Consider the following 14,271-nt stretch of genomic DNA (forward strand, 5'->3'; position numbering starts at 1 on the left):
TCATAAGGAGTAGGGGAAGATTTAGGCCATTCAGCCCATCAAGTTACTTTGCCACTTCAATCATGGCTGATCTATCTCTCCCTCTTAACCCCATTCTCCTGCCTTCTACCTATAACCCCTGACATATGTACTGATAAGAATCTATCTATTTCTGCCGTAAAAATATCCATTAATTTGGCCTCCACAGCCGTCTGTGGCAAAGAATTCCACCGATTCGCCATCCTCTGACGAAATAAATTCCTCCTCATCTCCTTCCTAAAGGAACGTCCTTTAATTCTGAGGCTGTGACCTCTGGTCCTAGACTCTCCCACCAGTGGAAACATCCTCTCCACGTCTATCCAGGCCTTTCACGGAGGGCAAGTAAAATGTCAGAATTCAGCAAATGTCTTGTCAAGTATTTAATAACCAGATGTTGCAACTACAAAAAGGCAGCCAGCATCACCAGAGACCCACACCACCCTGGCCACACACTCATTTCATTCCTGCCATTGGGAAGAAGATATCGGAGCCTGAAAACTGTAACATCCAGCTTCAGGAACAGCCCTCCCTACAACTCTCGGGCTATTAAACACTACAACCTCCAAATAAGCTCTGAACTACATATGGACTTGTGGGGGGTGGGGCATTGGTTTTATCTTTTTGCACTATGATTGTTTGTTTTATGTGTGATATATATATTTGTGTATATATACATACCAAACCTTTTGCTTATTATATTGTTTACAATACCGCATTATAGTACAGAGTACTCTACATATTTTGTTGTGCTGCTGCAAGTAAGAATTTCATAGTTCTGTTTGGGACATATGACAATAAATTACCCTTGACTCTTAAGATTAGCTCATAAAGGTACCATGGGCGGCCTGGCTGAGTGGAAGACCCTGCTTCTGTGCTTCATAGCCCAATAACTTTATTACACTGTATCAGAGACTTTTAGTTTACTAGGTGATAAAGTGTCACGTAAAAGGGTGGTACTCAAGATAAGAGCTCTCAGGATTTGTCAACGTGGATTAAAGGTTGTAATCCAAATGGTCCGGGGAGAGAATCCATAAAACTAATGGAGCCCCCCCCCCCCCCCCCCTCCAAAAAAAAATTGCTCTTGCCTCTCAATTATTTACTATCTCTTGAATGAATTTAGGTCATAAAGTCATAAGTGATAGGAGTAGAATTAGGCCATTCGGCCCATCAAGTCTACTCTGCCATTCAATCACGGCTGAACTATCTCTCCCTCCAAACCCCATTCTCCTGCCTTCTCCCCTTAACCTCTGACACCCGTCCTAATCAAGTATCTATCTTTGCCTGAAAAATATCCACTGACTTGGGCAAAGAATTCCACAGATTTGGGCAAAGAATTCCACAGATTCACCACCCTAATGAAATTTCTTCTCATCTCCTTCCTAAAATAACGTCCTTTAATTCTGAGGCTTTCCTTGGCTCATCCTCCTATCTGATCTACAAGTAGATCCAGTTGTAAACTTAGATATCCCCCTTGCTCACTTCTAACGGCAATTTTGGTGTCGTCTCCAAATTTACTAACAAAGTTAACACATTGTCATCAAAATCATTGAAGCAATCCTCCACAACCACCATTTGAATCATTCCTCCAAGCCAATTGTGAAGCTAATTGTGAATCCCTTTGGATTTGATATGATGTAATCTTGCAGGCTAACCTATCACTTGGAGGAAGGGGGAGAATGCCAAGTTGTTGATGACAACAATAAAGAGGAGGACAGACTGCGATGAGGAGATTTAGACACTGTAACTGGATATTGGTTGTTTGAATGGATGAAAACTTGTCAAATGAAATTCAATGTAGGAAAGTGTGAGGTCATACAATTCAAGCTACATGAGGAGATATTGGGACGTCTATGGGACTATGACAGTCTACAATGGACAGATACCAGTGTGTAGGAAGGAATTGCAGGTGCTGGTTTAAACCGAAGATAGACACACAATGCTGGAGTAACTCAGCGGAACAGGCAGGATCTCTGGAGAGAAGGAATGGGTGACGTTTCAGTGATGCAGCAGTAGAGTTGCTGCCTTACAGTGCCAGAGGCCCGGGTTTGTTCCTGATTGCAGGTGCAGTTTGTACATTCTCTCCGTGAACCGTGTGGGTTTTCTCCGGGTGCTCCGGTTTCTTCCCACAATCCAAAGACGTGCACGTTTGTGGGCTAATTGGCTTGGTAAAATTGTAAATTGTCGCTAGTGTGTGTGTAGGTTGGTGTTAGTGTGCGGGGATCAAAGGGTCTGTTTCCACGCTGTATGTCTAAACTACAAACTAAATTTGCACTGCTCACCGTCATTCTCAGCTATGTGAAAAGGCTGAAGAAGCAGAACTGAAGGAATGGCTCTACTGGGAGCTGACATAGATGTGATGTTCTGAGAAGCTCCCCTCTGCTGCCTACCAATTCTATGATCTTGTAGTTCACCATCTGTGCCTCCAGCCCATAATCACACCATGAAAGTTGGCTGTAAAATCAAACTGAAAATGCTGGGAGAATGACAGCATCTTACAATTTTTATAGCATCTCGAACGTAACAAAAAGTCCCCAAGGCACTGCATGGGAGTATCATTAAATATATAGTTGGAACTGCAATAAAAAGTTGGCGCAACTGCAAATGAAGTTTGTAGACTGGAAATGTACAGACCTTGCTGTAAGGCTACAAATATTGAATGATTTTGTGAATGTTCTAGCGTTATGTAACTTATGGATTTATCATTTGAATCTCGGGGTGGCACGGTGGCGCAGCAGTAGAGTTGCTGCCTTACAGCGCCAGACATCCGTGTTCGATCCTGACCACGGGTGCTGTCTGAACGGAGTTGGTATGTTCTTCCCGTGACCTGCTTCTGTTTTCTCCGTGATGTCCGGTTTCCTCCCACACTCCAAAGACGTACAGGTTTGTAGGCTAATTGGCTTTGGAAAATTGGAAATTGACCCTAGTGTGTGTGTGTGCGGGATAGTGTTAGTGTGCGGTGATCGGTGGTCAGCGCACACTCGGTAAGCCGAAGGGCCTTTTTCCGTGCTGTATCTCTCAACTAAGCTAAGCTAATCTCTGAAGGTGGTGGAGTCTGGGAAGAATTCACAGCTGTTGCAAGCAGCTCGGGCTGAATGGACAATACTGTCAACACTAGATTAGGCAGTTCATGCTTATTTAGTTTGATCTCATTGGAACTTGTTGAGCACAACAGAACCGATTTGTTTCTTCAATCACAAGTACCGTTTCCTCTGGAACTTCAGAGGCTGTTGGGAGACCTGATACAAGTGAATGTACTGTAGGTATGAGAGGCATAGGTAGGATTAATATACATTAATGGTTTCAATGAAGGGATTTGCAGATGTCTTAAAGCAGGGCGGCAGTGTGAACAGTGAGGAGGATGCTACGAGGATGCAAGGCGACTGGGACAGGTTGGGTGAGTGGGCAGATGCATGGCAGATGCAGTTTAATGTGGATAAATGTGAGGTTATCCACTTTGGTGGCAGAAACAGGTAGGCCGATTATTATCTGAATTGTGTCAATTTGGGAAAAGGGGAAGTACAACAGGATCTGGGGGTCTTTGTTCATCAGTCACTGAAAGTAAGCATGCAGGTACAGCAGGCAGTGAAGAATGTGAATGGCATGTTGGCCTTCATAACAAGAGGAGTTGAGTATTGGAGCAAAGAGGTCCCTCTGCAGTTGTACAGGGCAATAGTGAGACCACACCTGGAGTTTTGTGTACCGTTTTGGTCTCCAAATTTGAGGAAGGACATTCCTGCTATTGAGGGAGTGCAGCGTAGGTTTACCAGGTTAATTCCTGGGATAGCGGGACTGTCATATGTTGATAGATTGGAGCGGCTGGGCTTGTATTCTCTGGAATTAGAAGGATGAGAGGTTATCTTATTGAAACATATAAGATTATTAAGGGTTTGGACACTAGACGCAGGAAACATGTTCCCGATGTTGGGAGAGTCCAGAACCAGGGGACCACTGTTTAAGAATAAGGGGTAAGCCATTTAGAACAGCCATTTAGAAAATACTTTTTCACACAGAGGGTTGTGAATCTGCGGAATTCTCTACCTCCGAAGGCAGTGGAGGCCAATTCTCTGAATGCTTTCAAGAGAGAGTTGGATAGACCTCTAAAAGATGGAGGAGTCAGGGGATATGGGGAAAAGGCAGAAATGGGGTACTGAGTGTGGATGATCAGCCATGATCACAGTGAATGGCGGTGCTGGCTCAAAGGGCTGAATAGCCTACTCCTGCACCTATTGTCTATTGCATGTTGATAGAAGGTCAGAGTCTCTTTTCCCAGGGCGGAAATATCCAAGGCACTGCATGGGAGTATCATTAAATATATAGGGCATAGGTTTAAGGTGAAAGGGGCAAAGTTTAAAGGAAATGTGGGAGGGGGGAGAACATTGTTTACACAGGGTTGCAGGGTCCTAGAACACGTTGCCATGGAGAGGTGGTGGAGGCATTTGGGATGCTTTTAGATAGGCACCTGGATATGCAGGGAATGGAGGGATATGGATCACATGTAAGCTGAGGAGATTAGCTTAACTTGGCATCATGTTTTACGTTGATGTTGTGGGAAAAAGGGTGTGTATTCCTGTGCTATATATAAAAAATAACAATTCTCTTTGATATCTAAGTATCCTTTATCCCTTTACCATGAGGCCCACTCTGTAAATCTTGTTAAAGCATTTAAGGTTTTAGATCTATTTATGCTTAAAAATATATATTATTAGTTAAAAAATAAAAATCCAAAATGCTTTAAAACAATTTCAACAGGTAAGTTGGAATGAATGAAGATGAAACATAATCATACTTTATTAGCCAAGTATGTTTTGCAACATATGAGGAATTTGATGTACCAATAAAAAGCAACAAGACACACAAACTACATTTTAACATGAACATCCACCACAGTTCTTCTTTCGTGTGGCGTGCACAGCCTAAAGTTGTAGGACAACTTGTTCTATTTGATCTTCCGTTTGTGCACGTCGAGTTGATTGCATTAGTCGAAACAGGGCGGACCACGTGAAGTTTGCAATCTTCCACCCCAGTAAGTAACTCCTCCACATTCCTCACTGTGATGGAAGGTGGAAAACGTTGTTCTCTTGGGGGCCTCGAGCCTTCCATTGACGGGACGATCTTGACTCCCGTAGCCGATGCTGATGGGGCCCTCGCGTCAGGGCGATCAAACTCCTGCATCAAGGGGTGGGAGGGGGGAATCTCAGCTCCCCCGCACCGGGCGATCGACCCTGGGTCGGGGCTGGTCGAACCTTCTGCGTCGTTTGGAGACAAATGTCGGTTTCTACCCAAGACGGCGAGCTCCTCGATGGTGAAAACCGCGTTGGAGTGTCGATCCCAGGCATGGGATCGGCTGCGATGGTAAGTCCATGTCCTCGCAGTGGCGCTCAAAGTCAGTCCCAAGCAAGGCCTCCAGCTCCACGATGTTAGGCCGCGGAGCGACCGGAGATATGACCCGGAAAATAATCACGTCTCCGGCAAGGTAAGAGATTGAAAGAAAAGTTTTCCCCGACTACCTCCTCCCCCCTCCCCCGCTCACCCCCCATATAAAACAAACCAGACAACATTAACACAAACTTTTAAAACGCACTCAAAATAACAAAAAAAAATGAAAAGACAGACTGTTGCCGAGGCTGCCTTCGCAGACGGCGCAACCCGGTGAATATGGCATAAAATTATGGCATAGATTTTCCAGATCAATTCCAATTGTAAATGCTGGGAATTGCAGCAAGTTTGCACAGATCAGTTACAAGCCGGCACGGTGGCGCAGCGGTAGAGTTGCTGCCTCACAGCACCAGATATGCAGTTTCGATCCTGACTAAGGGTGCTGTCTGTATGGAGTTTCTATGTTCTCCCGGTGACCTGTGCTGGTTTATCTCAGGCGCTCCGGTTTCCTCCCGCGCTCCAAAGACGTACAGGTTTGTAGGTTAATTTGCTTCTGTATCATTGTAAATTGTCCCTAGTGTGTGCAGGATAGTGTTAGTTTGTGGGGGTCACTGGTTGGCGCAGACTCAGTGGGCCGTAAACAACTAAAGAAGGAATTCAACGTCAGGGAGAGTTCAGGTTAGAAGCAAACAGCTGACGGTAACTTTCAGACTTGCGGAGTTACATGGGTAGCTTCTTGGCACACCAGTCATTGAAAGTAGGCATGCAGGTGAAGCAGGCAGTGAAGAAAGCGAATGGTATGTTAGCTTTCATAGCAAAAGGATTTGAGTATAGGAGCAGGGAGGTTCTACTGCAGTTGTACAGGGTCTTGGTGAGATCACACCTGGAGTATTGCGTACAGTTTTGGTCTCCAAATCTGAGGAAGGACATTATTGCCATAGAGGGAGTGCAGAGAAGGTTCACCAGGCTGATTCCTGGGATGTCAGGACTGTCTTATGAAGAAAGACTGGATAGACTTGGTTTATACTCTCTAGAATTTAGGAGATTGAGAGGGGATCTTATAGAAACATACAAAATTCTTAAGGGGTTGGACAGGCTAGATGCAGGAAGATTGCTCCCGATGTTGGGGAAGTTCAGGACAAGGGGTCACAGCTTAAGGATAAGGAGGAAATCCTTTAAAACCGAGATGAGAAGAACTTTTTTCACACAGAGAGTGGTGAATCTCTGGAACTCTCTGCCGCAGAGGTTAGTCGAGGCCAGTTCATTGGCTATATTTAAGAGGGAGTTAGATGTGGCCCTTGTGGCTAAGGGGATCAGAGGGTATGGAGAGAAGGCAGGTACGGGATACTGAGTTGGATGATCAGCCATGATCATATTGAATGGCGGTGCAGGCTCGAAGGGCCGAATGGCCTACTCCTGCACCTAATTTCTATGTTTCTGTTGTTTCCCCACATGATTTGAGCTCTTATTTTTTATAATCACTTTTTTCCCCAGTTTCAGCTGTTGCCAAGATTCACTTATCAGTCATTAAGGGGCTGTCCCACTAGGACAACCTAATCCACGAGTTTAGAAGACCCTAGACCAGTTGAAAAAAATGTCAAGGTCGTGTTGACTCGCCGAAGTAAAAGACCTCCTACATCCTATCACATTGAATGGTGGTGCTGGCTCGAAGGGCTGAATGGCCTACTCCTGCACCTATTGTCTATTGACCTCCTACGACTATGTCTACGACCTCCTACGACCCCCTCGACCTCAGTCTTCTACACCTAAGACCAACTACGACTAGCTACGAGTGAAAATGATCACATGATAAAATGATAACATGTTTGCATTTTTTTTCTCGGGCCAGTTAGCGACCTACGACCACCATCACGACCCACATACGACCCACATACGACCCACATACGACCTACCTACGAGTAAAATATCAATTTTTTCCATGCCGACCTTTTTTTTTTAACTTGTGGACATTTTTTATCAGGCTGGAAAAAACGCCGCAACCTACTTGAGGCCACGAGTACACGGAGACCACTCACGAGCATGAAAAAGAGTTACGAAGACCTCCTACGACCTCGTGGCGAGCATGCAGCGAGTATGAGTCAAAGGCAAGCTCGGCAGAGGTCGCCAATCAGGTCGTGAAAGTGGGACGGGCTTTAGTTGAGTTTAGTTTATTGTCACATGTACCGAGGTACATGGAAAAGCCTTTTGTTGCGTGCTATCCAGCCAGCGGAAAGTCTACATGATTACAATTGAGCCGTTCGTAGTGTACAGATACAGGATAGAAGGAATAGCTTATAGTGAAGACTGCTACGACCACGTTCAGGAATAGCTACTTCCCCACAGCCATCAGGCTATTAAACTCGGCTCGGACAAAACTTTGAACATTAATAGCCCATTATCTGTTATTTGTACTCTATCAGTTTATTTATTAATGTGTGTATATATTTATATAATGGTATATGGACACACTGATCTGTTCTGTAGTCAATGCCTATGTTCTGTTGTGCTGAAGCAAAGCAAGAATTTCATTGTTCTATCAGGGGCACATGACAATAAATTCTCTTGAATCTTGAATCTTGTGTAAAGTCCAGTTAAAGAGCCTAAGGGCCTCCAATGAGGGAAATGGTAGCTCAGGGCCGCTCTATAATTGTTGATTGGATATTGGTGGGGGTAGGGGAAGGGGATAGTGGGGATAAGAGGGAGAGTGGGGGAATAGTGGGGAGAGTAGTGGGAGAAGGGGGGGGGGGGAGATAGTGAGAGAAGGGGGGATAATGGGAGAGGGGGGTGAGAAGTGGGGGGGGGGGGGGGGGGTAGGGGGATAGGGGGAGGGAGGGGGAGGAGAGTAGGAGAAGAGTGGAGGGATTGTGGGAGGAGGGTGGAGGGGAGTGGGGGAAATAGAGTGCACATCCGGATCAAGTTGTCCAATTCCTTCCGAATTAAAAACGCCACCGTTTTACTTCATTTTGAAACACATTGGTAATGCTGATTCTCCTCCTGGCACTCAACTAAAAGTATTATTATCATCATATTTTTTTTAAGCTGAACCCCGAGTGCTGCCCTTTAAATCCGTGTCCTAGTTTAGTCCCCGGCCAGTTATTCTGGGCGCTGTCTGCAAAGCTTGAAGTTTTACACCAACTGGTTACTTTCTTGCGCCGGGGGAACTTGGCACGGCGGCGTCGGTCGGTGCACGCCTCCTCCTGCGAGAGACTCCTCGACTTTCAACTCGGGGTGTTTTTGGGGGGGTTTAGAAAGGGGAAAAAAAAGATTTTTTTTTTTTGTTGTGGCTGTTTTTTGCACCGTGCGTGGCTCCACCTCCCTGCTCGATTTTTGTGCGTGTGCGTTTTCAAGGATTGACCTGACTGGCTGCCATGGGGAGAGACGAAACCCTCGTCCACATTGCAAAACAACTAGATAAAATGGTATCCAGGAGAAACATGGTGAGATATTACAAGGTTCGGGCTGAAATTGACATGGAATTGTCCCGTCCCCCGGGTGTGTGTGTATGTGTGTGTATGTGTGTGGGTGCGAGCGACGGGCGTTGCGGACACATTTTGCTACAATCTCCGAACCTTATCCTCTTTGTGGCCCTGCAGTCACTGGATACATTTTGGAGTATGTGAGAGATCCCACGTAGCGCAGAGTTGAGGCTGCGTTGACGTTTCGAGCAGGTGGTTTGGCCCTAACCCCCCGAAAAATAAATGTCTCTCGGTAAGTCGGAGCGTTTAAAAACTCCTCGCCGAGCCTGATATAATCCCCCCCCTCCCCCATATTGAAACGAAAACGAAACTGAGCGTTTCATGCCTTCTGATCGCCGCCTCCTGCCCGAACAACGGTAGTGTTAGACTCGATTGTGCTCATAAATTCATGAGTCCAGGGACCAGACTTAGGCCATTGGATCCGCATTCAATCATGGCTGATCTATCTCTCCCTCCTAACCCCATTCCCCTGCCTCCTCCCCATAACCCCTGACACCCTTAATCAATAATGTGTGTGTGTGTGTTGTGTGTCTGTTTGTGTACAAAATATACACATTATTGATTAAGGGTGTCAAGGGTTATGTGTGTATGTGTACATATATACATACTGTCATACTCCCCCCCCCCCCCCCCCCCCCCCCACCACACACACACACACTGAACTTTTTTTTTCTCGTTTATTATATTGTTTACAGTGGGTACTATGTTTTAATATATTCTGTTGTGCTGGCTGCAAGTAAGAATCTAATTTCATTTACAAAATGCTGGAGTAACTCAGTGGGTCAGGCAGCATCTCTGAAGAAAAGAGAGGAACAACACCTCATATTTTGCTTGGGCATATATCGCTTTTCTCCAGAGATGCTGCCTGACCCACGCGAGTTACCACAGGGTCTCGACCCGAAATGTCGCCTATTCCTTCTCTCCACAGATGCTGCCTCACCCGCTGAGTTTCTCCAGCATTTTTGTCCACCAGCGAGTTAGTTACTCCAGCATTTTGTGTCCATCTTTGATTGAATGCAGGCATTGCCTTTTTCTTTGACTGGGTAGCAGGCAAACAAGAACGCTTTTCACTGTGTCTGGGTACAGGTAACAATAATGTAGATTAAAAATGCTGGAGAAACTCAGCGGGTGCAGCAGCATCTACGGAGCGAAGGAAATAGGCAACGTTTCGGCCCGAAACGTTGCCTATTTCCTTCGCTCCATAGATGCTGCTGTACCCGCTGAGTTTCTCCAGCACTTTTGTCTACCTTTGATTTTTCAGCATCTGCAGTTCCTTCTTAAACAGGTAACAATAACCTGAACTTAAACAAAGCAAAACTAATCTTTTCAAGGTACCTTGGTAATCGTGGCAATAATAAACTAAACTAAACTGTTGCTCTTTTCATGGAAGAAAAACAAAATGCTGGAGTAACTCAGAGGGACAGGCAGCATCTCTGGAGAGAAGGAATGGGTGACGTTTCGGGGCGAGACCTTTCATCAGACTGACTGAGACAGACTGACACTAGCTCTTTTCCTGGAGCCAGATAGGCCAAATAGCCTCTAGTGCAGGGTGGGGAAAGAGGGGGGGGGTGTGTGTGGGGGTTGACTTTGTGAACGATAAGGCATGGAAGTTCGACCTTTACCTGCTCACTGCTCCTTGTGTGCATTCCCATCTCTTCACCATCAGTGGAAGATCGCAACATAAAAAAAGGACATTTTTTTTTTACTGTAGACTTTAGAGACACAGGCCCTTCGGCCCACCGTTACCGATCAGCAATAACCCCAGACATTAGCACTATCCTACACACTAGGGACAATTTACAATTTTTACCGAAGCCAATTAACCTACAAACCTGTACTTCTTTGGCGTGTGGGAGGAAACCGGAGCACCCGGCGAAAACCCACGCAGGTCACAGGTAGAACGTACAAACTCCATACAGACGACACCCGTAGTCAAGATGGAACCCTGGTCTCTGGCATTGTAAGGCAGCAACTCTACCACTGTGCCCCCTTAGAGAATGCAAAAATGGCATTCAATTAGAGAGCAGTCCTGAGCAACTATTTACTAGTGTACGGGGTGATTGCTGGTCGGCGTAGACTCGGTGGGCCGAAGGGCCTGTTTCCGCACTGTATCTCTAATCTGAACTCTCCCTAATGCCTTTGCATCTTACTCAAGGTTTGGATCCCAGAAATGGACACTACTTGGCTGACCAAGTGTCTTACTAATGTTCTCCCTGACCTCCGCACTTTGTTATTCTCCGTGTCTCTTTATGCAGCCCAGGAGAATCCTGTATGTTCATTGTTAAACCTCCTATTCAGTCACATACAATGAACTATGCTCATTAGCCCCAGATTTATGTGCTAGTATTTATTATTTTTATAATTGTTTCATCAATTACATAATTCCTCTCCTTATTCTTCTTATCGAGATGTAACAGTTTTGATATATTTTCAGCATTCAGTGTCACCAGCCACCTATATGCCCCTTCCACCAGCCTGTCAATATCTTAAAGACCGTTATGTGTCCATGTCCACATCTGATGGTGTGTGTCCGTTACATCCACCCCCACATTACAGTTCGATGTTTTAGTTTAGTTTAGAGATACAGCGCAGAAACTGGCCCTTCGGCCCATCGAGACCACACCGACCAGCTATCCCCGCACATTAACACTATCCTACACCCACTCGGGCCAATTTCCAATTTTACTAAGCCAATTAGCCTGTACGTCTTTGGAGTGTGGGAGGAAACCGAAGATCTCAGAGAGGACCCACAGGTCACGGGGTGAAGGTACAAACTCCATACAGACCATGGCCAGGATCGAAGCTAGGTCTCTGGCACTTTAAGGCAGCAACTCTACCGCTGCGCCACAGTGCTGCCCTGTGTCTCATATTGAAGTTCAGAAATTGTGACGTCTAACTCTAAGTCGCTGCCTCAAAAAGGCTGGCAGTATCATCAAAGACCCACACCATCCTGGCCACACACTCATCTCCCTGCTACCTTCAGGTAGAAGGTACAGGAGCCTGAAGACTGCAACAACCAGGTTCAGGAATAGCTACTTCCCCACAGCCATCAGGCTATTAAACCTGGCTCGGACAAAACTCTTGATTATTGGTGGCCCATTATCTGCTATTTGCACTTTATCAGTTTATTTGTTTATGTGTGTATATATTTATATTATGGTATATGGACACACTGATCTGTTTTGTAGTAAATGCCTACTATGTTCTGTGTGCTAAGTGAAGCAAGAATTTCATTGTCCTATACAGGGACACATGACAATAAACTCACTTGAACTTGAACTAACAGCGAAAACAGTGATTGTAACGTCTGGAGAACTACACAGTCCACTCCCCTTTAGTCTGAAAAATGCCCCTTCATAATGTCTCTCGTAACAAAACTAACTTTCTATCCACTCTTTCACAATTATTTATTCAACTTTGACCAGAGTATTATCTTGTGAATTGATCTGTCCTGTTTGCAGCTTGCATCCTCTCTGTACCCTTCATATAACTCTAGTTCCCCTCTCCCCCTGACTCGCAGTCTGAAGACGGGTCTCGACCCGAAACGTCACTCATTCAATCTCTCCAGAGATGCTGCCTGTCCTGCTGAGTTACTCCAGCATTGTGTGATTATCTTGTGGTATTGGTAGCCAATGTTGAGCTGGGCTACAGGAGCCAATCCCAGTGGATCTGACTTGAACATTGAGTATTATTTGGGTTGGCTTTGAAAAAGGATTGCAGGCCTGCACAGAGATTGGGTTGACACTGGCATTGGTTGGGTCATATTTAGATGGACTCTATAGTGGGTCATTAAGCCAAGGAGTATAGACTGTGTTTTCAGTAACCATGTTCTGGCTTTTGTCTTTATCTGTGCAGGACGGAGCTCTGGCCTTGCTCCAGGAACTCCAAGGCATGAAGATGAGCCTGAAGTTGCTGCAGGTACATCTCCCTTGTTTGAAACTGTCGGAGTCCTGCTCCTCTGTTGGCTAGTACAAGAGGATAATGGGGACAGAGAGAGAGAGAAAGAGATAGAAGGGGGAGAAAGATCGAGATGGAGGGCAGGGGAGGGAAAGAGAAATAGGCAGGGGGAGAGAGAGAGAGAGGCCGGGAAAGGGGAGAGAGAGATGGGGGGAAGACAGAGAGGCAGGGGGAGAGAGAAAGACAAAGAGGGGAGAGAGATGGAGGGGGGGAAGATTAAGATGGGGGAGAAAGAGAGAGACGGGGAGAGAGAGAGAGAGAGAGAGACCGCGGAGGAGAGAGAGACGGCGGAGGGGAACAGAAAGAGAGAGTTTGGGGGAGAGAGAGAGAGACGGAGGGGGAGGCAGATTGAGAGGAGAGAGGTATGGAGGGTGCGAGAGAGATGGGGAGAGGAGTAAGAGACAATGAAAAAGAGGGAGATGGATGGGGAGAGAGAGAGGGAGCGAGAGACATCTTTGTTTTCAGATCATTCTGTGACCTTGTTCTCTCCCTCTTGCATTAACCTTGTGTAGCTGTAAAGACGTCTAAGATTTCTGTGCTCTCAGATTCTGTACAAATGTGCATTGTCAATATTGATTGCTCCACAAGTATGGCTGTACCCATATCTCTGGTGCTCTTTCCTCAAACTGCAGAAGCTCCGACCCTTTCCTTTTGAAGCTGTTCTGCAGAACAAGATTTCAGTCACTTGACCTATTATCTTTTATATGGCGTGAAGTGTTATCTCTTTTAACACTTCCTTGAAGCTTTTGCGGGCATCTTGGTCGACTTTAGACATAGTGCTCCGGATTCCCCCCCGCCCCCCCCTCCCTCGCACACTCCTAAGACGTACAGGTTTATAGGCTGGAGAAACTCAGCGGGTGCAGCAGCATCTATGGAGCGAAGGAAATAGGCAACGTTTTGGGCCGAAACCCTTGGTTTCGGCCCGAAACGTTGCCTATTTCCTTCGCTCCATAGATGCTGCTGCACCCGCTGAGTTTCTCCAGCTTTTTTGTGTACCTTCGATTCTCCAGCATCTGCAGTTCCTTCTTAAACACAGGTTTATAGGCTAATTGGCTTGGTAAAGATTGTAAATTGTGCCTTGTGTGTTGGATAGTGTTAATGTTCGGTGATCGCTGGCCAGGGCAGACCTGGTGGGCCGAAGGGCCTGTTTCTGCGCTATATCTCTAAAGCAGTCCGTGAACATGTCTTTTTTTAAATTCTGAAGATAGGGCCTGACCTGAAATATCCTCCATCCACTTCCTTCACAGATACTGCCTGATCCTCAGATCCAGAGCTTCCATTTTTTTTTTTGCTCTTTAAAGTTTTTTTCTTTTTTCTCCCTATCATCTCCCGACTTTGTGCAGATGAATGGCTGTTAAATATTGGATGGAGGTTAATGGTGAAGGAGCCCCTCTGGTGAACTCATCTTTCCTCCCTTGGCCTCCCTACAGTGCGGAAACAGGCC

At 45.9% G+C, this 14,271-nt stretch overlaps 1 protein-coding gene across 7 annotated transcripts in view; it reads left to right on the forward strand.

Annotated features, from left to right (window-relative positions):
- The first annotated feature begins 8,402 nt into the window (after nucleotides 1–8,402).
- LOC129709854 (transcription elongation factor A protein 3-like) overlaps nucleotides 8,403–14,271 on the forward strand; it is a 33,989-nt gene continuing 28,120 nt past the window's right edge. For 2 of the 7 annotated variants that reach the window (XR_008725585.1, XM_055656471.1), the window contains exons 1-2: nucleotides 8,403–8,846; nucleotides 12,726–12,788. Coding sequence is in view for 6 of the 7 variants with exons in the window: in XM_055656471.1 (XP_055512446.1) it covers nucleotides 8,763–8,846; nucleotides 12,726–12,788 (147 nt within the window). In the remaining variant the exon portion in view is untranslated. The remainder of the gene's footprint in view (nucleotides 8,847–12,725; nucleotides 12,789–14,271) is intronic. The other 5 variants (XM_055656475.1, XM_055656472.1, XM_055656473.1 and 2 more) reach the window with 5 other exon arrangements.

This window comes from Leucoraja erinacea, chromosome 26, assembly GCF_028641065.1.
Source record: "Leucoraja erinacea ecotype New England chromosome 26, Leri_hhj_1, whole genome shotgun sequence".
Classification (NCBI taxonomy): domain Eukaryota; kingdom Metazoa; phylum Chordata; class Chondrichthyes; order Rajiformes; family Rajidae; genus Leucoraja; species Leucoraja erinaceus.